Source organism: Haliotis asinina, chromosome 1 (assembly GCF_037392515.1).
Source record: "Haliotis asinina isolate JCU_RB_2024 chromosome 1, JCU_Hal_asi_v2, whole genome shotgun sequence".
Taxonomy (NCBI): Eukaryota; Metazoa; Mollusca; class Gastropoda; order Lepetellida; family Haliotidae; genus Haliotis; species Haliotis asinina.
In genome coordinates, this window is record NC_090280.1 from 14156806 (window position 1) to 14182188 (window position 25383).

The 25383-nt window shown below is 37.7% G+C and overlaps 1 protein-coding gene across 1 annotated transcript; it reads right to left on the bottom strand.

Annotated features, from left to right (window-relative positions):
- Nucleotides 1-137: 137 nt before the first annotated feature.
- LOC137287226 (mitochondrial import receptor subunit TOM70-like) lies at nt 138-25307 on the bottom strand. The gene is made up of 12 exons (XM_067819419.1): nt 25063-25307; nt 16579-16752; nt 13885-14011; nt 13647-13756; nt 12679-12863; nt 12006-12213; nt 10621-10755; nt 8457-8562; nt 8082-8200; nt 7412-7509; nt 5073-5195; nt 138-4298 (listed from the first exon to the last, which is right to left on the bottom strand). The coding sequence occupies exons 1-12, from the start codon at nt 25258-25260 to the stop codon at nt 4139-4141; spliced, it is 1743 nt and encodes a 580-aa protein (XP_067675520.1). The 5' UTR covers nt 25261-25307; the 3' UTR covers nt 138-4138.
- Between the last annotated feature and the right edge of the window lie 76 nt (nt 25308-25383).

Sequence of the window (25383 nt, forward strand, 5' to 3'; positions counted from 1 at the left end):
CACACTCACACACTGGTGACTGCATGTGAGGGTGTGGGGTGGTGCATTGTCAGTATGTACATAATTATCAGCTCCTTGAACTGAAAACTAATAAACAAATCTTTCAGAATAAGTAATAACAAGATATACACTGAGACTGCAATTCACATGGGTGGTTTATTCCATGTGACATGATTCTATTTACACAGATGACTCTCACATACTGTATACACGTATACACATCACCCACCTTGCTGCACAACAGTCACAGTGGTATATGCACTCTTGTCAGAAGACATAATGGCCTCTAAACACAATATCAATACAAATGAAGAAATCAACTTTCTCTTTCATCACTGAATATGGTCGATTTAAATATAGTGGAATATAGTCCTTATCCCAATATGAATGCACCTTATTAAAAGAAACTACTTGGTACAACATTCATTTAAAAGAGTCATAACATCAAATGTTTACTACAATGTAAATATCAAAATTTAATTCTCACTGATTATAAATATTAATAGATGAAGGCCCACAAGTGGGAATAATAGAACGAAAGAAACAAATCTGGAATTTGACTACAAACATGCTTTGGAAACATGGACTATAAGACTAACGTAACATTTGGAATTACCTGTCTGCAACTGGATACATATCATGCTTCCAACGGGATCAAGGAACATAATATTCACCAAGCAGCAGGCCATGAATGGAACTCCATGTAGGAAAATCAGCTGGCAAACAATGGCCACTAATACACATGGATAACACAATTAATACCAGTCTGGCTGGTTCAGTGAGTACAACCACATGAAAATCTGAAACAAATGCCAAAATGACAACTTGAGGGTGACAGTCTTGTGTCTCACACAGATGACAAAACGTCTTGGGGCCCACCTGCACAAAGCAATCATAGCACTACAACTATCTTCAGCCTATGTTGGACAATACTTGTTACAACCACTGCAGCACTAAGATAGCTTTGTGTAAGTAGGCCATAGCTGTGAGGGAATATGGAGCACGGTTGTGATGAAAGTGGCATGTGTTTGTTCTTGACATTCCCAGCTTGATTGCATCATCTAGTATAAGACAGTTATGTACACTCCCTGTGCAATTTTCAATGTTATGATTGCAGAATACAATGTGTGCTTAGCTAGGAGTCAACTCAGTGTATTAGGTTACAGACTAGTGTACAACACTGTACGAAACTGTACAAGTTACAATCTGCTTGACGTTGCTGTACAACAATGGGTATCAGTCTAGTTGAAAATGTTGTATGGTTCTGTACAACAATTGGTAACAGTCTTGACAATGTTGTACAACATTATGCTACAGAATGGTTGACAATGCCATACAGTTCTGTATAACAATGGGTTAAAGTCTTGGTTACATCTCCGTAACACTAGGTTACAACGCAGTGTACAACAAGGGCACATGTCTCTTCAGACTATGTCTAGATCTACAGTTCAAGTTAGATAGCAACAACATGTTGTGGCAAAATAATAAGAACAATACGATACATTTAAAGAAAAGATTCAATCACACACAGAAGCACAAGCTGATTGAATATTCATCCATACACTCATTCACATACAGATTGTAATTGTTGGGCAAGATGTTCACAATGACAAACTCATTCCCATTCACTGAAGACACGAGTGGGGAGTTTATGAGCTTGTTGGGACAAGACAGTGAGGCAAGAAGTTGAATGACATCTGCAGTTTTTAAATGTCTCAACAATAAGAGCAACAATACATTTACTGACAAATTTACCATTGACTAAACAGGTAAAGGAAGCCAAATGTTGATTGAGAGCTTAATGGTCAGATGATCCAGACCATGAATAACAATTCTACCACTCACTCCCCTGTTAATGAAGGCAAGATACTTGGTATCAGTTTAGTAATGGAAGTTTGACACTGGATACATAATTTTGATCAGTTCAAAGGTACTAAACATGGTACAAATGCAAGTATAGCATTACAAAGACACAGTCAATATATCCAACACCAGGTGTCAATGACTGACATACAGGACTATGACCTACTTTTTCATTACTAGTTATTGTCAGAACTATCACTAATTCCCATGCATTCATAGTCTATAATTCAAAGATAGGTTGTCTCCCTTGTTTCCACTTAACCATACAAACTGATTCCCGTATGTTTCTAATAGTGTGTGATGACCAACTCTCTCACCCAGTCATGCAACTCCTCACATCACACAGCAGTTTCACACTCAACAGCATCTCTAACAAATGAACCATCTCACTCAATGTCAAAGCATAACAATAATAGCCGCCACACACAAAACACCACCAAACAAAAATCAATGAAATTAGCTGATATATTAATATGATATACATGTATAAAGAAGCATAATACTTTTTAATCTTCACACTTCGTCCATAGAAACCATGGCAACAGAATCAGACATCAGCACCCAGAACAACACATGAGAATAAATCTATAACAATGATGCCGCCAAATGGGACTGGGTGCACAGTACACACTCAAAGGCACAAGCAATACGTTATTTCAGAAATTTCAATCTAGCAATATTTTGGTCCTTACCAAGTTATCTTCTGAACAGTTCTGACAGGTGTTGAAAACAGATGAATGTCATCATCATGTTAGTAAATTTCAGATGTCATTCAACTTATATAACCAGTTACTTGTACCTCTTTGTACAAATCTATTCGCACTAAGTTGACAAAAGTTAAATCAATTTACCTCCTACTACCTGACATATAATTATGTATGTATGTAAAGATTATCTGACATGACTAATTGCAAACATCATCCTCTATCTTCAGCATAATACTATGGAGCATATGTTGAAATTGTCACATTCGCAAATAATTGTTTTACGTTTGGAGAGGTCCATCCTCAATACTTAATGGTTTATGTTGTGATAAATCTCCACTAGTACCCTTGATGCATCTGCAGCATTTTGCTAGCCTTTATCATAATGTCAAATCAGGTGTCTAAGCTGAGAATTTGAGCAAACCAATCTCAAGTCTTCTATCATAACTTTTTTTCTTCTTTTATACACCCAATAAAAATTGGCAACACAACTGTTGCTGTGGTACCCAGAGAGCAACGGCAGTAGTTCTCGCATATATTTTTTGGAAGGTTTCTGACCTGCCTATTTGTTTGGATAATTTTTTCCCCTAAGTCTGAGTCACAAAGCGAGCAAACCCTCATGGCTGTCCCTGCAATCTTTGTTGACATTTGCAAGCTTGTTTGTAATGACATCTGATTAGTTACTGTGAGAAGGTGGAGAATGCAAAAGGAGGCAATACCATCATCAGGCTTTAGATGCATCCAGGGGTAGTGGTGATTTATTTGAACATATACCCTGAAGATTATCGAGGATGGGATAGGTACTGTAGAAGTGGAAACTGACACAAACACAGACATCTGCTTACATCCCATCTATCACTGTCACGGTACCAACGTTTCATTCTCTCCTGGATAGTATTGTGATAAAGTAATAAAAGTTGTACAAAACAAGCTATAATGTACAAGTGCATGTTAAACTATCTACATCAACTAAAGGTCATCTTGAACAAGGAATCATTCTTCTATCACAATTCAAGTCGGTCCTATCTACCAGCATAAAGATATTTACCAATCAAAGTACTTTTCTCTAAATAATTAATATAATTCCGAGACATATTCAGAAAATGGTTAATCTGATGCATTGGAATGGTTCAACATTATTTCTTACATTTTCTTACACTTATCCTATAAAGTAATAATTCTAATATTCAATCACACAGTAATATTCAGCACTTTAGTAAACAGGGCTGTCAAAGTGATATTTATTTCTCACTTTTCCTAATACTAAGAAAAACTAATGATATTAGTGCTCACATCATGCACACATAAAACCAAATTATTCAAAGACCTGGTACGTTCTGGTAAATTTCTTTCACAATGAAATTCCATTCCCTTACTTATATTATTTCTTTTTAAATTCAAAGTTTCCATGTCAACACTTTACATCAGATAATTCTTTTTATTATAAACAAAAATGACCGTAAAGTCCATACCTTCAAACTTTTTTCACAGTATTACAAACTATTATTAACTTCTTTGTTTCAATATCTATTGTACATGACAAGCCCTGTTTATCTGTATAACAAGATAATTTAGGGTCCGAATGATGGGACCTCAATGCCCAGCTTCTGTGCAACACGGGTCTGTATCTGTGAGGCATGGAGCAGGGAGAACAGGTGTGCCATCTCAGCCTCGGACTTAGACAGTTCTATTGCCTTGTTGAAGTGGTATTCCGCTGCTGTCATGTTGGTTCTGTAAGAAACACAAACATTATGTCACATATCAAATTTTATTGCTTATTATATATGTATATGTCCTTATCATAAGCCAATGCCATTTGAAAGCAGCCACTACACAAATTGAGAATTTGATGATCACATGATTGATATGGGGAGCAACAAAAGGTATGGCTAGGTAATGCCGACACACAAGTATGAAATTCACCAGACTTGTGGACCTGATTCAATTACTTGATTATTTAAAGCAGCATAGGTTTCTTCCAAATTTTTCCTTACAAAGAATCCTCAAAGGGATGATCGAAAGTGAATTCAAGGTCAGCTGAGGTTTGGTTCACATCAAAGTTTGGTTACTGAACATACCAACATTGACTTCAGACCAATTAATGTACACAGGGCTGCTACATGAATTATGTAAACTTTGTGCTCTGAGTCTCTTTGGGACATATGTGCACCATAGTGTACACCACAGAGGATTATCCTACAGAGTATTATCACTAATCCAAATGGACCCATGAAGATGTGTGCTAGAACTGACCTTCGATAAACCATGCTTGTCACAAGAGGCAACAAACAGGATTGGGTGATCAGACTCACTGATTTGGTTGACACACGTCATCATGTCCTGATTGCATGAAATGATGCACATGATATTGATCACCGGATTAGTCACAGACTGCTGACATATAGCTGGTATGTTGCTAGGTCCAGCCTTAAACAGCAAACCAAGTAACTAACTAATCCATATGTGTCTCTTCCAACAAGCAATAGTTCATGACCAAATTCTCACCTCTGCACCTCAATAGTGCCAATGATTTCATGTGCATATTCACAGAGCGGGTCAACTTCCACGGCTCGCCGGATGATTTTGAGGGCCTTGTTAGGATCTTTGCTCGTCTGCAGACACAGCAACCTGGAGGGGCAGACATTCAGACTGACACCAGCAACTCAGCAACAGGATAGCAAGAATACATGAATACATGTTTTATGGATAACAACAAAGATAACAACCTAACCATGAAGCCAATAAGATTCTATTAATGCAGAATGATAACAACATATTGTGCATTAATCCTATCTTAATGGCTTCATAATTATGTTGTTATCTTTGTACATTCTCTCTCCTTACATTGTGTAAACATGTTTCATCTTTCTACATATTCACTCTAACCACCGACTCAGCATTCACCTCATGAAGGAGCACGAATTAGTCTGTAAAATTTGTCATACATTCATGTTCATCCAACTTCTAAATGCCTTCAAACATTTTAACTGGTGAGCATAAACTAATTCTTCATGATATCACCCTAGTCAGATATCTCAAGACTCTACTAAGTCATTGATGTAAGTGAGTTCTTCCTTCCAACAGTACATCTACTTGTCAGTACAATGTGAGTGAGGTCTTCCTTCCAACAGTACATCTACTTGTCAGTACAATGTGAGAGTTCTTCCTTCCAACAGTACATCTACTTGTCAGTACAATGTGAGTGAGTTCTTCCTTCCAACAGTACATCTGCTTGTCAGTACAGTGTGAGTGAGTTCTTCCTTCCAACAGTACATCTACTTGTCAGTACAATGTGAGTGAGTTCTTCTTTCCAACAGTACATCTACTAGTCAGTACAATGTGAGTGAGTTCTTCTTTCCAACAGTGCACATACTTGTCAGTACAATGTGAGTGAGTTATTCCTTCCAACAGTACATCTACTTGTCAGTACAATGTGAGAGAGTTCTTCCTTCCAACAGTACATCTACTAGTCAGTACAATGTGAGTGAGTTCTTCCTTCCAACAGTACATCTGCTTGTCAGTACAGTGTGAGTGAGTTCTTCCTTCCAACAGTACATCTACTAGTCAGTACAATGTGAGTGAGTTCTTCTTTCCAACAGTGCACATACTTGTCAGTACAATGTGAGTTCTTCCTTCCAACAGTACATCTACTAGTCAGTACAATGTGAGTGAGTTCTTCCTCCCAATAGTGCATCTACTAGTCAGTGCCATGTGAGTGAGTTATTCCTTCCCACAGTACATCTACTTGTCAGTACAATATGAGAGAGTTCTTCCTTCCAACAGTGCATCTACTAGTCAGTACAATGTGAGTGAGTTCTTCCTTCCAACAATGCATCTACTAGTCAGTGCAATGTGAGTGAGTTCTTCCTTCCAACAGTACATCTACTTGTCAGTACAATGTGAGAGGAAATTCTGGGTGGAGGATAATCTTGCAGTGTATCAATAAGGTTCATGGGATTCAACATCCATGATACATAATTACACTAAAACTGTCAAGTTTAATCAGTAATTAAAACAATTCCAAGCAAGCATGTACATCTGACACCTGACAGCTGTATCAAAAACAAATACGGGCATAAGTACATTGTCAGTGTCAGCTATTGTCAAGAGAGGTTTATCTTGAACAACAAATCTGGTGGTCCTTGGGACCCAAATATTCAATTTGTATTGTTTATGACCATGAAGTGACAGAATTGTAAGATTTAAACTCACTCTAAATAATTTTCCCTCTTTTAAACTGTCCTCAGATTTGATTGGAAAAACTTGAAACTTGATGTCTGTCTTCTACATTCTTGACAACAATATGAAATAATGTGCTCATTTCAAAGTAATACCATGCAAGTTAAGTCTATGTCACACTATTGTGGTATTTTCACTGTGAAGGGTAAAAACAGGCACTGCCCAGACTGCATGTTATCACTGAACAAACAGTGAGGCTTTTATCTGCTTGATTCACATGTCCTTGATCGTACAAGAGCAAGCACAGCTTTATGAACATAGAACATACGAACCAGCAAAATCATAGAATAGTCAGGACAAGTCTGAATACCACCAGCTTAACCAACAAAGTATTCTCAGATACTCAATACGTACTTTCATGTAAGTCAGTTAAACTAAGTGACAATTTTGTACATTCAGTCAACTTCCATAAGTAAGAACTATTGGTTGACTGCTTGAATTGTCCCCCTTGAATCCACTGTCCCAAATTATTGTATGAGGCTTCTTTGCTGGCAGATATATAAAACTAGAATCCTGGGTGAAAGGTCATAAGTATTTGTGCTGTCAAAAAGTCAGCAATCAGTCTTTTGTCATCATCATCCTGGCATGAAGTGGCCACTACTTACCCACGATGCACCAGGATGTTGGCGTTGTCAGGCTCTAGGCTCTCAGCCTTGGTGAACAGCTCCTCAGCACGGGTGAACTCTCCCTGGTCACATTGGGCCTGTCAAACAGAAGTATTAAACATGGGTGCTACGATCTCATGTGCAGCTCAACTAGTCCAAACATTACAACACTAAATCTATGCAACAAAAGTTAAAAGACCAGTGTGGAAGATACAAGTCTCTCATGAACATCAATCACACGGCCAAGCATTTGATATTCTTTCAGTTTGGGTATGGTTTGTTGCTTAAATTGCCTTGGCATGGTATACAGGGGATCTACACTGTCATACACAGCATACAAAGGACCTACACTGTTGGGGATCTACACTGTCAGACATGGTGTACAGGGGACGTACATTGTCTATTACCTACACTGCCATACATGGTGTACTGGGGACCTACAATGTCAGACATGGTGTACAGGGAACCTATAATGTCAAGCATGCTGTACAGGGGACCTACACTGTAAGACATGGTGTACAGGGGACCTACAATGTCAGGTATGGTGTGCAGGGGACCTACACTGTCAGACATGGTGTACAGGGGACCTAAACTGTCAGATATGACGTACTGAGGTGTCTCTCGCTGCAGTACAACTTATAATTTATGTCTTTCCCTGACTTTGACATACCTGTCCATACAGCAAGTAGATGTCTGAGCAATTGGGGAACTTCTCTAGAGCCTGCTTAAAACTGGCATCAGCCTTCATCAAACTCATCGCAGACTGCTGCGTGACTGCAGATCTGTGCTCTGTAACATCACAATTAACTGTACTTTAAAGAAAGCAACAAATCAATGTAAAACTTAGCCTTACTCCCAGCCAAAGTTTCACAAACGCAACTGCAATATCTACTTGGGTCTTGAGCCACCATTACATGTTGCATTTTTGTTTCGGTCACCCATGTTCATGACTATCCAAGTTAGGCCACCAGCATCTACAAGACAAGGCAAACTTCACATCAAAGAACGGCATATCACATGAGATTAGGCATGTGTAGCTGTGTACCTGCATAGGCTCTCTGGACATAGGATGTGGCGAAGTCTGGAGAAAGGCTGATGCTCATGTCAAAGTCCTTGATGGCATCTTCTAGTCTCTCAACCAAAAGCAGTTGCTGAAAAAAACAGTCCACTTGAACTTACTAAACATGTTTGTTACTCTGAATCAGTAACAACAAAGTAACTTCACAAAAACCAAGTAACTTCAAAGAAACATCGACAGCAACACCATCTGGAACACACCATATTTTGAGCCATGCCATTGTCGCTTGTATTTTTGATATTCAAAGATGCACACATAGTAATTACAGAGAGTCAATGATGGCACATTTTTAAATTGATTTCAGTCTAATAAACCAAATGTAGTTTCACAATACTAGATCAATGGGAGTTTGTTTTAACTGTAACTTTCTTACAATGCTAACTCGCACATATACAAACACTGCATGGTGTTAAACAGTGTCAGAGCACTCCTATGACAGTGTGCACTTTATAAACAACTATTATACATTTTTGACTGAGTTTGGTTCAAGGCAGTCATGATATGATCAAAATACAGCCACGCTGTCATCAGTCAAATGGCAGTTCCGAATATTTTCATTCTTCTGAATGAGTGAGTTGAGTTTTACACCACACTCAGCAATACGCCAGCTATATGGTGGCGGTTTGCAAATAATCCAGGCTGGACCAGACAATCCAGTGATCAACAGCATGAGCATCGATCTGCGCAACTGGGAACTGATGACATGTGTCAACCAAGTCAGCGAGTCTGGCCCTCCGATCCGTTTAGTCGCCTCTTACAACAAGCAGAGTCGATTTTTTATGGCAAGCATGGGTTGCTGAAGGCCTATTCTACCCCGGACCTTCATGGGTCTCTTCTCAATGAAATGAAAGGCGACATCAGTGGCAACACTGTAACATCACCATGATCACAGTAACCTCACACAAGAACTTGTGTTTCCTTAACATTATGCAATATCACATATGTGAATCAGTGGGAACTTCAATGTTTTTAACATAATACAGCAGCGTGACATGAGTCACAGGCAAACTGTAGCACAAATAAGGTTGCATAGCATGGAGAATATGACCAGTCTTCTTAAAGCTAGCAAAGGTTCGCATCAGTTCGAAAACTATTTTCCATGTACAAATGAAATATCGCCACTATCAGAGGTATGCACTCATTTGTTCACTGTTTTGTGCTCTCAGATTTCCAACACCATGTTGAATAATTACTCACGTCAAATATATTTTATTCGACATTTTAAGGGCAACTCGTGGTTCATCACATCGTTTTTCGCCTCAGTTCCCCCTGCCTGCTTCTGGTTCAATGGAGTGAAGGAACAGGAGGACATTATTCCATACTGGAATACTTATGGAGTTACCTCCCCTGCTTCATTATGCAGAATAAAAGTTCGGAAATTATAACAGTAACAATGACAGATAAGACTACTCCAACAGGTTCGTGATAAGATTAGGCAAAATGATATTTCTTTTTTATTTCAGCATTTTTTTGTTCCTTCACTAAGCTAAATCGCAAAGTGGCAGGGGTAACGGAGGCAAAGAACGATCTGAATACCACAAGTGGCACTTTAAATGTCGAATAAAATATATTTCACTTGAGTAATTATTAAATATGTGGTTGGAAATCTGAGAGCACAACCAAGTGAGGAAATGGGAGTGTACCTTTGATGGTGGCTATATTTCATGTTGACATGTAAAATATTTTTCGAAGCAAAGCTAGGGAAGTACTTTGCCAACCTTTGCTCGCTTTACTCACATACAAGTATGAGAAGATTGGTCATATTGTCTATGCTGCGCAACCCCATTTGCACTACACTTTGCCCGTGCACGAGTCAATTCTCAGTCAATGAAACTGAATTATACTTCAACATTGTCACCAAATCGAGCCTGTGGTTCACACACTAGATCTCATTACATGGGATGTTTAGCCCATGTTGTTGTTCTACAAGACATACCACATCAAACACCTTGACCAGTTAATCCTGTTTTAGGTTTGCAGTTTTGGCAAACATTGTGGGAGTAGTCTGCCCTTCAGTCTCAAAATGTAAGATCAGGATCTGGTTTACTCAAAGTTTAGTATACCAGTGAAAACCACCAAGGCCTAATAAGGACAGGTGACATCTATATGTTAAATGACAATATGGACTGACCTGTCCACGGTGATGAAACACGTCAGAGTTCTTGTTATCCTCCATCTCAGCAGTAGAGAAACACACCAGAGCCTCCTGTGCATTGTCGGCCTGCATCACCAGACTTCCCATCTTGATCAAGGCATTCACTCGCACCTGATGAACATCAACAAACTCTACAATGCTCAGCTCATACTATCTACTGTTCCCATTGGAATATATCTCTTGTATTTGTATAGCGTGGCATAACTAGGCTTGATGACTAACTGTACTTTCAACTGTACTTTCAACTGTACTTTTCTCAGTATTCTCTTCCCACAGAGGTTACTTGTGATATCTTCCTACGAACCTCTGTTCTAATACGGACATATTTCGCGGTTCTCATGAAATCCCCTAGTGGCAGACAAATGGCAGCAGAGTTATCTCCCTTTTTTTCTGTCCAATCAGAACACGTGTAACATCAACTTAGATTCAACTTAACTAATGCAAGCAATCTGGAGAAACAAATATGAGAAACTGAGTTCTGTCAAGAAGAAACATTTAAGCATCATGCTTGGGAAGAGGTTCTAGTTTTCATGATACTTCCGGAAATCTTACGAACGATCACTTTTGAAACCAGGTCGCTGATTGCACTACTAAATCTGATTACCTCCAATCACGAGTCTTGAACACTTGCATCACGAAAGGGTCATATTAGAACAGAGGTTATGTAGGAAGATGTGACATGTAATCACGGTGGGAAGAGAATGTGTTCTCAGAGGCACTGGATATTTTTTTAAATCCCATTTTCATTTGTACTGGTTTAACCAGGCTTGATGGCAAACTGTATGTTGAATTGTGACACCTAAACAAAAGTAGCATAAAACCTGACTTTAATATGAGTGTTGTATGGTGCTGACCTATGTTGTAATGACTTGGCTTGAGATTTCTTACAACTTGATTGAATATGACCTCTCAGTTGGATCACTTGTGATGGAACAACTTTTTCATTCATAATAAACATGCAACTTAGAGTGTTTCCACCAGTGATGTTAGCCGAGTGAAGCAACCCCAAACCAAGCATGGTTGCTACAGAGTAGTTTACTGTAGGAGGTTGTAGGAGGAAATGGCAACTAATATGCAGTGTGACATCAATTACCAAGGGGACAGATGATAATGATATAGTAACTTCATCATAGTTTGAGGTCATGCAAATAGTCTACTACACTACAAAGCTCTTCCGCAACTTCTTTATGAAACCAGTCATTTTGAAACCATTTGTACAACAAAAAATATGCTATTTTGTCAATTTAATGTATGTAATACATGGATAATAAATGCAATACCACACTCAAGGCCTATTACATTTGAAGAAGGTTTAAGGTCACGAGTAATGAGACCTAGTGTAGTAGTCTCTTTGTTCTGACCTTTTTCTCCACGCCATCCATCTCCAACAAAAAGGACAGATCCTTCATGGCTTCCTCTCCCTGGCCATACAGGATATACATGGTGCCCCTCATCAGTAGGGCTTTGTGGCGGTGCGGGGTGTCTGTCAGCTCCAGCTCCTTGGTACACAGCTCGATGAGCTGTCCATACTGATGCTGGTTGACTAGGTGCTGGGCCTGCTCAAAGGGGCTGAGGAGGAATACGGGATAAGACTTGTTAACTGATTGTCTGTTGTTCAACTGTGGTGCAGTGGAGAACGTTTACTAACACTGGACCCTGACTTGTGGTGGTCAAGAGACCGGTAGCCCAAAGTTTGTTAGAACCAAACTCACAATGCAATCATGACTGTCAAGAACTCCTGTAAGTGTGTAAGTAACATGAGTAAAGGGAGATAATCCATAATTCTATTCACTGTAAGCTGAACAGCGTGTGTTTTTTTTTTTGTTTCTTTTATGGCCAGGAATTTCAATAATTTACATTAATATTAGGAATTTCAAAAATTTATATTAATTTTTGCTACAGATTTGGTTAAATGTCTGCTTAAGGTTACAAAAAGACTAATATGAATACATATCAATAAATGACAGTGCATGTCATGGGAACACAAGTATTTCTGTATTTTGGCCACTGGCTGAAGTTTCTTCTGATCCTCACCTTTCTTCGTTTGTAGTGCCCTCTGCTTCTCCATTAACCACAGTTTCCTCAGTTGTCTCCCCTTCCTCGGACTTTGCCAGGGGTTCAGCCTTCCCAGCACTGGATGTTTTGAAGATAGGGTCATGACAGAAGCCAGCAAAGTAATTCTTCATGAAGAACTGTGATGGCAGTGATGGTGTGCGACTCTGAGGAAGAAAGTCAGTGAAAATTGTTCACATTTATAACAGTAGACAACAGAACCTTGAGTCCACATTCAAACTTGGACACATATTTCAAACAAACAGGCTGACCATTCTCATAAACATGACTGAGAACAAGAGTTTGCTTTTATGCCACTCTTAGCACTGTTCCAGCAATATCATGGTGGGAGACACTAGAAATGTCCTTCACACATTGTACCCATGTGGGGAATTGTACCCAGGTCTTAAGCATGACCAGCCTTGCCCCATCGCCCATTCTCATAAAAACACAATGAGAAACTTGTGGAATGTGAAGCCTGGAATCGCTAGGCAATGAAATACCTCCAACAATGTTGAACTCCTTTGTCAGTGGTGGGGGCAATCACAGGCCCTCGTGTCATTGAGAGGATGAAAGACTTTTAAAAAACATATGTATAAACATTCTGAGATGACCCCCAACTTGAAACACTTCACAGTACAATACTAGTGTATCTACACAAGGCCGGACACTTTGGTGTACCCCATCCGCCTGCTTTGCCGATCGCTACGCTACCATTGATTAAAACTTCATCTAAACATAATCATGGGTGATCGGCCTATTAATCACCACTCATGACAACTACCAGTTCTTTACTGTTATTTCTACAAATCGACTGAAAGCTGATGTTGACCATCAACTAAATGATATTGACACAAATGGCGGATGATAGCAAGCGCCAACCAATGAGATGGCTTGCATTGACCACACCCCTTTATGCGACCTGATCATCCTTGCAATGACGCACTTACTGAATATGCTTCACGTGCCTTACTCTTGCCAAGCAGTTTGAGGACACGGTCAGCCACGACCAGACTCTGCTGGTTCTGAAAGCCTTCCAACAAACAGCATGCTGTGATGTCTGGAGAGAAAAATGTGAGAAGGTTGAGACATTAGACAAGTGAGATCTAGTACAGAAAGACAGCGTGCATACATATGAATCCGACAGTTATTAGTAATATGTGACCCTACAGCCAAGCAACATCTTACCTTCTAAAGCCATTGCATAGTTTTCTGCAATCTCATGAGCCCTGGCCCGACGAGCAAGTGCTTTGGGGTAGCGTTTGTTGAGGGATATTGCCATATTCAGGTCTTCAAGAACACTGTTTTTTTCTCCCTAAGAAAGATAAAAATTAACTGTACAGATCTCCAGATTCGATGTACATGTGTAAGATATGCAGAATAAAACTATAGCTAGCTACTTCATTTTTGTTCCTTGTTTACTTATACATTTGAACTGTCTTTTTTTTCACAAAAAGTCAATTATCCACTGTATCCTTCTCAAATGGTTTGCTTGGGTTTCTTTGGTTCAAGGCTCATAAGCAGCCATCAAATCAGTGTTCAGTTCTGGAATAATCTTATTGAAATTTGAAGAAAAGAAAGAGTAAACAAAAAAATTTAAATTTAATCAGCAGTTTAAAAAACACTGACTGACACAGAATTACCATTTCATAACCCCACTTCCTACTTGAAGAATGCCACAGTTGGTGCTAAATTTAGAAATTCTATACAAGAGTCATCAGAAGATGACATATCCCCCCGGCCCCCACATATGTGAAAGGGCAAATCATCTGACAGTTAATGTCTTTTTAGAAACAAAGTCCATCTGTCCATTTTGAGACTAAGTCTGAATTGTTTCCATGGAAACCAGGAGAAATAAATGTGCCAAAACTTTATACATAGCAAAAGGCATGACTTTGTAGTCTGCCTCAAATATTTGTCAAGTTTTGCAAAAAAATATTGAACAGTTTTTGAGTTCTGCTCTGGGAAGGAAGCCAATCCCTCCATTTTGAGACTAAGTCCAAAACGTTTACGTCGAACCAAAGAAAATAATAAATCACAGAAACCTGTAAATAGCAAAAGGCACCACTTCAGGTTCTGATTGATATGTCTACCAAGTTTTGCAGAAAAATATTGAACAGTTTTTGAGTTCTGCTCAGGAAACGAAGCCCATCCCTCCATTTTGTGACAAAGTCTGAAACGTTTCCAAGAAAATAATATATCACAAAAACCTGTAAATACCAAAAGGCACCACTTTGAGGTGTGCCACACATATCTTCCAAGTTTTACTGACAGATATCAAGAAGTTTTTGAGTTCTGCTCTGGAAACCAAACACACCTCTTACTTTTTGAGATTAAGTCCGAAACGTTTCCATGGAAACCAAGAAAATAAGAAATCCCCAAAACATACCAAGTTTTGAAGAAAAAATATTGAACAGATTTTGAGTTCTGCTTCGGAAACGAAACTCAACACACCATTAGATTAATACCAAAATGTTCCATGGAAAAACAGAAAAGATAAACATGGTGGGTGGGTGGGTGAGTTTAGTTTTACGTCGCACTTAGCAATATTCCAGCTATATGGCGACGGTCTGTAAATAATCGAGTCTGGACCAGACAATCCAGTGATCAACAACATGAGCATCGATCTGCGCAATGGGGAACCGATGACATGTGTCAACCAAGTCATACTCTGACCACCCGAACCCGTTAGTCGCCTCTTACGACAAGCATAGTCACCTTTTATGGCAAGCATGGTTTGCTGAAGGCCTATTCTACCCCGGGACCTTCACGGGTCAGATAAACATGCCAAAACTCTGTAAACAGCAAAAGGCACAACTATAGGTGGACATTATTTTATCTATCAAGTTTGGTCTAAAACTATTGAACAGTTTTCGAGTTATGCTCCAAAAACAAAATGATTACGGGCGGATGGACGAAGCTTCAACTATATCCCCCACATTACATGCCGGGGGATAATAATTTCATGGCACTCAGTTTTCCACTTTGCAGTAATTGTAAGTTTAAAATCACATCTGTTGACAATCTCAAGGCATTTTGAAGGCATATTCTTCAAACCTGATGGTCTAAATTCCAAGCCTTTTTTATACATTCCCTCCTGAACAAACTTTGTGATAATATCTTGAATTCTTCTGTAAGTAAACATTCAGCCAAACTGAGATCATTTGAAGATCACAGTAGATAGTTAAAACAATGCCAACTATTACCAAATTCTCTGCTCATAGCAAATATTGCTATTAGTGTGATCTGTACAAGGGTATTGTAAAGAAGTTTCATACTGCGATATACTGCAATGAGAAATCATGCAATATGCACTGCATTACAATAAAGAAGTTCTTTCTTTTTAACAAACAAAATATGAATAACCAAGTTAATGTTTGATTTATTAAGCAAAAACACAACAACATCACTATGCTTGATTAAGATTTACAAAAACTATTACATGAAAAAATAAAATGCACACATATGAAACAAGGAAAAGAACAATTTACATCAACACAGTGGTTACTTAACTCACTAGTCTGAACTTTCCTCTACTCTCAAAAACAACGCACTTGGAACTTAAACAGCAACTTGACCTGGTCAGTAAATATCAGACATCACTGGTCATCAATGACTAATGATTAAATATTTAAAACATTCCTATCCCAAACATTGCCAAACACTTTAACAAAAACTAAGAACACAACTTCAAACCTAACTTTACTTTTGGTGAGAAAAACAGAAATATCCAAAGATTTCCAAGTGTATGAAGTTTTCTGAATACTTGTCAAAATACCAGTTTTCGGTCAGCATTTCCCAATAATATCATTTTTATACCTGAACCGGTATACACTTACACTGATAAACTGCCTTAATGATGAGTAAATAACAAAAACTTACTAGTTGTTCAAAGGCTGCTGCACGGTTCTGGTAGAATGTGGCAATATCTCCAGAATGTTCCTGAGGACACAACTTGATGGCCTGTGTGTAGCAGGAGATAGCAGATGTGTATTCACCATTCTTGAAGAAAACATTACCTTCCTTCTTTGATTCCTGAGCTTGTTCTTGCAGTGACTGAAACACACAGTCATAATAACATTATACCACACTTACAGCATCACAGTCATCATAATAACATTATACCACACTTACAACTTCAGTCATCATAGTAACATTATACCACACTTACAGCATCACAGTCATCATAATAACATTATACCACACTTACAGCATCACAGTCATCATAATAACAATATACCACACTTAAAACTTCACAGTCATCATAGTAACCTTATACCACACTTAAAGCATCACAGTCATCATAATAACATTATACCACACTTACAACTTCACAGTCATCATAATAACATTATACCACACTTACAGCATCACAGTCATCATAATAACATTATACCACACTTACAGCATTACAGTCATCATAGTAACATTATACCACACTTACAGCATCACAGTCATCATAGTAACATTATACCACACTTACAGCATCACAGTCATCATAATAACATTATACCACACTTACTGCATCACAGTCATCATAATAACAATATACCACACTTACAGCATCACAGTCATCATAGTAACATTATACCACACTTACAGCATCACAGTCATCATAGTAACATTATACCACACTTACAGCATCACAGTCATCATAGTAACATTATACCACACTTACAGCATCACAGTCATCATAATAACATTATACCACACTTACTGCATCACAGTCATCATAATAACAATATACCACACTTACAGCATCACAGTCATCATAATAACATTATACCACACCTACAGCATCACAGTCATCATAGTAACATTATACCACACTTACAGCATCACAGTCATCATAGTAACACTATACCACACTTACAGCATCAAAGTCATCATAATAACATTATACCACACTTACAGCATCACAGTCATCATAGTAACATTACACCACACTTACAGCATCACAGTCATCATAGTAACATTATACCACACTTACAGCATCACAGTCATCATAATAACATTATACCACACTTACAACTTCACAGTCATCATAGTAACATTATACCACACTTACAACTTCACAGTCATCATAGTAACATTATACCACACTTACAACTTCACAGTCATCATAGAAACATTATACCACACTTACAGCATCACAGTCATCATAACAACATTATACCACACAACTTCACAGTCATCGTAGTAACATTATACCACACTTACAGCATCACAGTCATCATAATAACATTATACCACACTTACAGCATCACAGTCATCATAGTAACATTACACCACACTTACAGCATCACAGTCATCATAGTAACATTATACCACACTTACAGCATCACAGTCATCATAATAACATTATACCACACTTACAACTTCACAGTCATCACAGTAACATTATACCACACTTACAGCATCACAGTCATCATAGTAACATTATACCACACTTACAGCATCACAGTCATCGTAGTAACATTACACCACACTTACAGCATCACAGTCATCATAGTAACATTATGCCACACTTACAGCATCACAGTCATCATAGTAACATTATACCACACTTACAGCATCACAGTCATCGTAGTAACATTATACCACACTTACAACTTCACAGTCATCACAATAACATAATGCCACACTTACAGCATCACAGTCATCATAGTAACATTATACCACACTTACAGCATCACAGTCATCATAGTAACATTATACCACACTTACAGCATCACAGTCATCATAGTAACATTATACCACACTTACAGCATCACAGTCATCATAGTAACATTATACCACACTTACAGCATCACAGTCATCATAGTAACATTATACCACACTTACAGCATCACAGTCATCGTAGTAACATTATACCACACTTACAGCATCACAGTCATCATAGTAACATTATGCCACACTTACAGCATCACAGTCATCATAGTAACATCATACCACACTTACAGCATTACAGTCATCATAGTAACATTATACCACACTTACAGCATCACAGTCATCACAGAAACATTATACCACACTTACAGCATCACAGTCATCATAGTAACATTATACCACACTTACAGCATCACAGTCATCATAGTAACATTATACCACACTTACAACATCACAGTCATCATAGTAACATTATACCACACTTACAGCATCACAGTCATCATAGTAACATTATACCACACTTACAGCATCACAGTCATCATAATAACATTATACCACACTTACAGCATCACAGTCATCATAGTAACATTATACCACACTTACAACTTCACAGTCATCATAGTAACATTATACCAAACTTACAACTTCACAGTCATCATAGTAACATTATACCAAACTTACAGCATCACAGTCATCATAGTAACATTATACCACACTTACAACTTCACAGTCATCATAGTAACATTATACCACACTTACAACTTCACAGTCATCGTAGTAACATTATACCACACTTACAACTTCACAGTCGTCATAATAACATTATACCACACTTACAGCATCACAGTCATTATAATAACATTATACCACACTTACAACTTCACAGTCATCGTAGTAACATCATACCACACTTACAGCATCACAGTCATCATAATAACATTACACCACACTTACAACTTCACAGTCATCATAGTAACATTATACCACACTTACAGCATCACAGTCATCATAGTAACATTATACCACACTTACAGCATCACAGTCATCACAATAACATTATACCACACTTACTGCATCACAGTCATCATAATAACAATATACCACACTTACAGCATCACAGTCATCATAGTAACATTATACCACACTTACAGCATCACAGTCATCATAGTAACATTATACCACACTTACAGCATCACAGTCATCATAGTAACATTATACCACACTTACAGCATCACAGTCATCATAATAACATTATACCACACTTACTGCATCACAGTCATCATAATAACAATATACCACACTTACAGCATCACAGACATCATAATAACATTATACCACACCTACAGCATCACAGTCATCATAGTAACATTATACCACACTTACAGCATCACAGTCATCATAGTAACACTATACCACACTTACAGCATCACAGTCATCATAATAACATTATACCACACGAACAACTTCACAGTCATCATAGTAACATTATACCACACTTACAACTTCACAGTCATCATAGAAACATTATACCACACTTACAGCATCACAGTCATCATAATAACATTATACCACACTTACAGCATCACAGTCATCATAATAACATTATACCACACAACTTCACAGTCATCGTAGTAACATTATACCACACTTACAGCATCACAGTCATCATAATAACATTATACCACACTTACAGCATCACAGTCATCATAGTAACATTATACCACACTTACAGCATCACAGTCATCATAGTAACACTATACCACACTTACAGCATCACAGTCATCATAATAACACTATACCACACTTACAACTTCACAGTCATCACAGTAACATTATACCACACTTACAGCATCACAGTCATCATAGTAACATTATACCACACTTACAGCATCACAGTCATCGTAGTAACATTATACCACACTTACAGCATCACAGTCATCATAGTAACATTATGCCACACTTACAGCATCACAGTCATCATAGTAACATTATACCACACTTACAGCATCACAGTCATCGTAGTAACATTATACCACACTTACAACTTCACAGTCATCACAATAACATAATGCCACACTTACAGCATCACAGTCATCATAGCAACATTATACCACACTTACAGCATCACAGTCATCATAGTAACATTATACCACACTTACAGCATCACAGTCATCATAGTAACATTATACCACACTTACAGCATCACAGTCATCATAGTAACATTACACCACACTTACAGCATCACAGTCATCATAGTAACATTATACCACACTTACAGCATCACAGTCATCGTAGTAACATTATACCACACTTACAGCATCACAGTCATCATAGTAACATTATGCCACACTTACAGCATCACAGTCATCATAGTAACATCATACCACACTTACAGCATTACAGTCATCATAGTAACATTATACCACACTTACAGCATCACAGTCATCACAGAAACATTATACCACACTTACAGCATCACAGTCATCATAGTAACATTATACCACACTTACAGCATCACAGTCATCATAGTAACATTATACCACACTTACAACATCACAGTCATCATAGTAACATTATACCACACTTACAGCATCACAGTCATCATAGTAACATTATACCACACTTACAGCATCACAGTCATCATAATAACATTGTACCACACTTACAGCATCACAGTCATCATAGTAACATTATACCACACTTACAACTTCACAGTCATCATAGTAACATTATACCAAACTTACAACTTCACAGTCATCATAGTAACATTATACCAAACTTACAGCATCACAGTCATCATAGTAACATTATACCACACTTACAACTTCACAGTCATCATAGTAACATTATACCACACTTACAACTTCACAGTCATCATAGTAACATTATACCACACTTACAACTTCACAGTCATCGTAGTAACATTATACCACACTTACAACTTCACAGTCATCATAGTAACATTATACCACACTTACAGCATCACAGTCATCATAATAACATTATACCACACTTACAACTTCACAGTCGTCATAATAACATTATACCACACTTACAGCATCACAGTCACTATAATAACATTATACCACACTTACAACTTCACAGTCATCGTAGTAACATCATACCACACTTACAGCATCACAGTCATCATAATAACATTATACCACACTTACAACTTCACAGTCATCATAGTAACATTATACCACACTTACAGCATCACAGTCATTATAATAACATTATACCACACTTACAACTTCACAGTCATCGTAGTAACATCATACCACACCTACAGCATCACAGTCATCATAATAACATTATACCACACTTACAACTTCACAGTCATCGTAATAACATTATATCACACTTACAGCATCACAGTCATCATAGTAACATTATACCACACTTACAACTTCACAGTCATTGCAGTAACATTATACCACACTTACAGCATCACAGTCATCGCAGTAACATTATACCACACTTACAGCATCACAGTCATCATAATAACATTATACCACACTTACAACTTCACAGTCATCGTAGTAACATTATACCACACTTACAACTTCACAGTCATCATAGTAACATTATACCACACTTACAACTTCACAGTCATCGTAGTAACATTATACCACACTTACAACTTCACAGTCATCATAATATCATTATACCACACTTACAGCATCACAGTCATCATAATAACATTATACCACACTTACAACTTCACAGTCATCATAGTAACATTATACCACACTTACAACTTCACTGTCATCATAGTAACATTATACCACACTTACAACTTCACAGTCATCATAATAACATTATACCACACTTACAGCATCACAGTCATTATAATAACATTATACCACACTTACAACATCACAGTCATCATAGTAACATTATACCACACTTACAGCATCACAGTCGTCATAATAACATTATACCACACTTACAACTTCACAGTCATCATAGTAACATTATACCACACGTACAACTTCACAGTCATCATAGTAACATTATACCACACTTACAACTTCACAGTCATCATAATAACATTATACCACACTTACAGCATCACAGTCATCATAGCAACATTATACCACACTTACAGCATCACAGTCATCATAGTAACATTATACCACACTTACAGCATCACAGTCATCATAGTAACATTATACCAAACTTACAGCATCACAGTCATCATAATAACATTATACCACACTTACAACTTCACAGTCATCGTAGTAACATTACACCACACTTACAGCATCACAGTCATCACAATAACATTATACCACACTTACAACTTCACAGTCATCGTAGTAACATTATACCACACTTACAGCATCACAGTCATCATAGTAACATTATACCACACTTACAGCATCACAGTCATCATAGTAACATTATACCACACTTACAACTTCACAGTCATCGTAGTAACATTATACCACACTTACAGCATCACAGTCATCATAATAACATTATACCACACAACTTCACAGTCATCGTAGTAACATTATACCACACTTACAGCATCACAGTCGTCATAATAACATTATACCACACTTACAACTTCACAGTCATCATAATAACATTATACCACACTTACAGCAATACACAATCATCATGATAACATTATAATTTGTACCACAATCATTATAATTAAGATATAGAGTTCAATAACTATACATGGGATAGAACAAACTCTATTTCTTTACTAAGATTCCAAATTTAATTCTTACCAACCCTTAACCTGAGGCAGAGAACAAACAGAGAAACAACAAAGTCGGTGATCAGAATAGGTGATCCCCATTCAGGGCTATCAAATGTACCGCTCTATCGTCATTTCCCCCCAACACAAACATACATCAAATCACATGTTAGCATGAGTGAGTTTAGTTATATTTTAACAATATTTCAGCAGTAACTTTCACCGGAAAACAAATAATATACAGTTTGAAAAACGTTTACATTCAGGTTAACTATTTTATCAATATTTTTGTAATTGTATTATCATTAACCATCAATCAGTACAACTCAACATAAGCTTAGACCAGCATATCCAACTAATACACCAACATGAAGATGACCAATCATGCAGCATTTCCATACACAAGTGACACTTGCTGACTGAAGCAATGCAAGCCAAGAAATGTGGTGCTACAAAGTTAGTAGTACTCTAGGTGACTGGAGAACTGACATGAATTGTGATGTCAGTTACCTAGTATATGTTTGATTACAACGGGGTAGGCCTACAATGGGGTAGGCTTACAACGGGGTAGGCTAGAATGGTGCCTGATAGTGATAAAGTACTGATGATTCCTTTGACCCCTTAACAAATCATCTTAGACTAACTATATACCAGCTCAAATATCTTCATTTGAAGATCACAGTAGATAGTTAAAACAATGCCAACTATTACCAAATTCTCTGCTCATAGCAAATATTGCTATTAGTGTGATCTGTACAAGGGTATTGTAAAGAAGTTTCATACTGCGATATACTGCAATGAGAAATCTTAGGCTTACAACGGGCTAGAATTTTGCCTGATAGTGATAAAGTACTGATGATTCCTTTGACCCCTTAACAAATCATCTTAGACTAACTATATACCAGCTCAAATACAACACACAATCATCTTAAAACAAATATACCACCAGAGTGGTACACACAATCTTTATGATTGTTGAACACCACACTCGGCAATATTCCAGCAAAATGGCAGTTGTCTGAAAATAATTGAGTTTGGATCCTGAGATCAACAGCATAAGGTATCTATGAAACTGGTATAGCAAGTCAGCAAGCCTAACCACTGATTCAGGTAGTTGCCAAGCTAAGCACTGATCAGACTGGCAGATCACTGGATGAGAGTAAATTAGATGATCTTCTTTCGATATAGATCAAGGAGATCAAAACCCATTCACTAAGTATTGATTGATCATTGACGAATATCAGGGATGTGAATATATTTCACATCCCTGGTGAGTAGTGACACATTTAAGCATGGATTATATACTAAAGAGCACCCTATAGCTAAATATGATTTAGAAAGTGTCTAGAAATAAGGACAGAGCAGTGTATTGTGTAGATAAACTAGAAGTTCTAGGAGAACTACAATTCATCAGAATATTATGTACAATGACACCAAAAAAGATTCATATCAATAATAATTCTTCCCATATTTCAGATCATCAATCTTTTTAATCAACAATGACAACATTATTATTTAGCATTACTGGTGAGAGTTCCGCCTGTACCCCGAGAGCCAATCCAAAACCATAATTACAAACTGACATGCATGCCTCACCCTAAGGATACATTCAGTAAACTAGAATAGGCATTAAAATCAATCAGTATATATAAACAGAAAGGTGTACGGGCGGAACTCTTTCCGCACTACTAATCGCACCGCGTTATCCAGTATTTTTCCTAGAATACTGAGTGACTGTCATTAAAATTTTGAGGGACGGGAACATGAATTTTAATGTTGAGACGACTGCCGATGTTACTTGTCTCCGTCTCCAGCCATATTACTGTGGGGTGTACATGTACTGTACTAAATATGAATTGGGTCACACACATGACTGTTGAGTGCCTGCACAGGTTGATTGCGACACGCATTCACATAAAATTCTCTGGAATTAACCAAAGGGTTATTTATAAACATGGGGATTTACGCCATTCCCGTTTTACCTTCGGTTTAGCAGACGCCTTGTTGTTGGCATTTTGGTTGGAATCAACAATGTCGAGTTTATCGACTTTGACCTCTCCTTTCCTTCTCATGTAATACCAAAGTCCGGCGATCCCCAGAGCCCCCACACCCACAACTAATCCAACCTGCCATTTATTCCAACCCTCGGTCAGATCATTCAACTTCACGGCGGACGCCATGCTTGTATCCCGTCACGAGCCTTCCGAGAAACAGCGAGAGGACGGGTAAATATAAAATATAACACAGAATAATAATTTTAAAACGGAATAAGGTCTTCTAATTTGTAAGCCCCAAGATTCACA

Coding starts and splice junctions, on each gene's coding strand:
- LOC137287226 (XM_067819419.1), bottom strand. CDS start 25,260: ATGGCGTCCGCCGTGAAGTTGAATGATCTGACCGAGGGTTGGAATAAA. Junction 12,864..13,646: donor AGGCACGTGAAGCATATTCA/GTAAGTGCGTCA, acceptor TTTCTTCCTCAG/AGTCGCACACCATCACTGCC. Junction 8,201..8,456: donor TGTCCAGAGAGCCTATGCAG/GTACACAGCTAC, acceptor GTGATGTTACAG/AGCACAGATCTGCAGTCACG.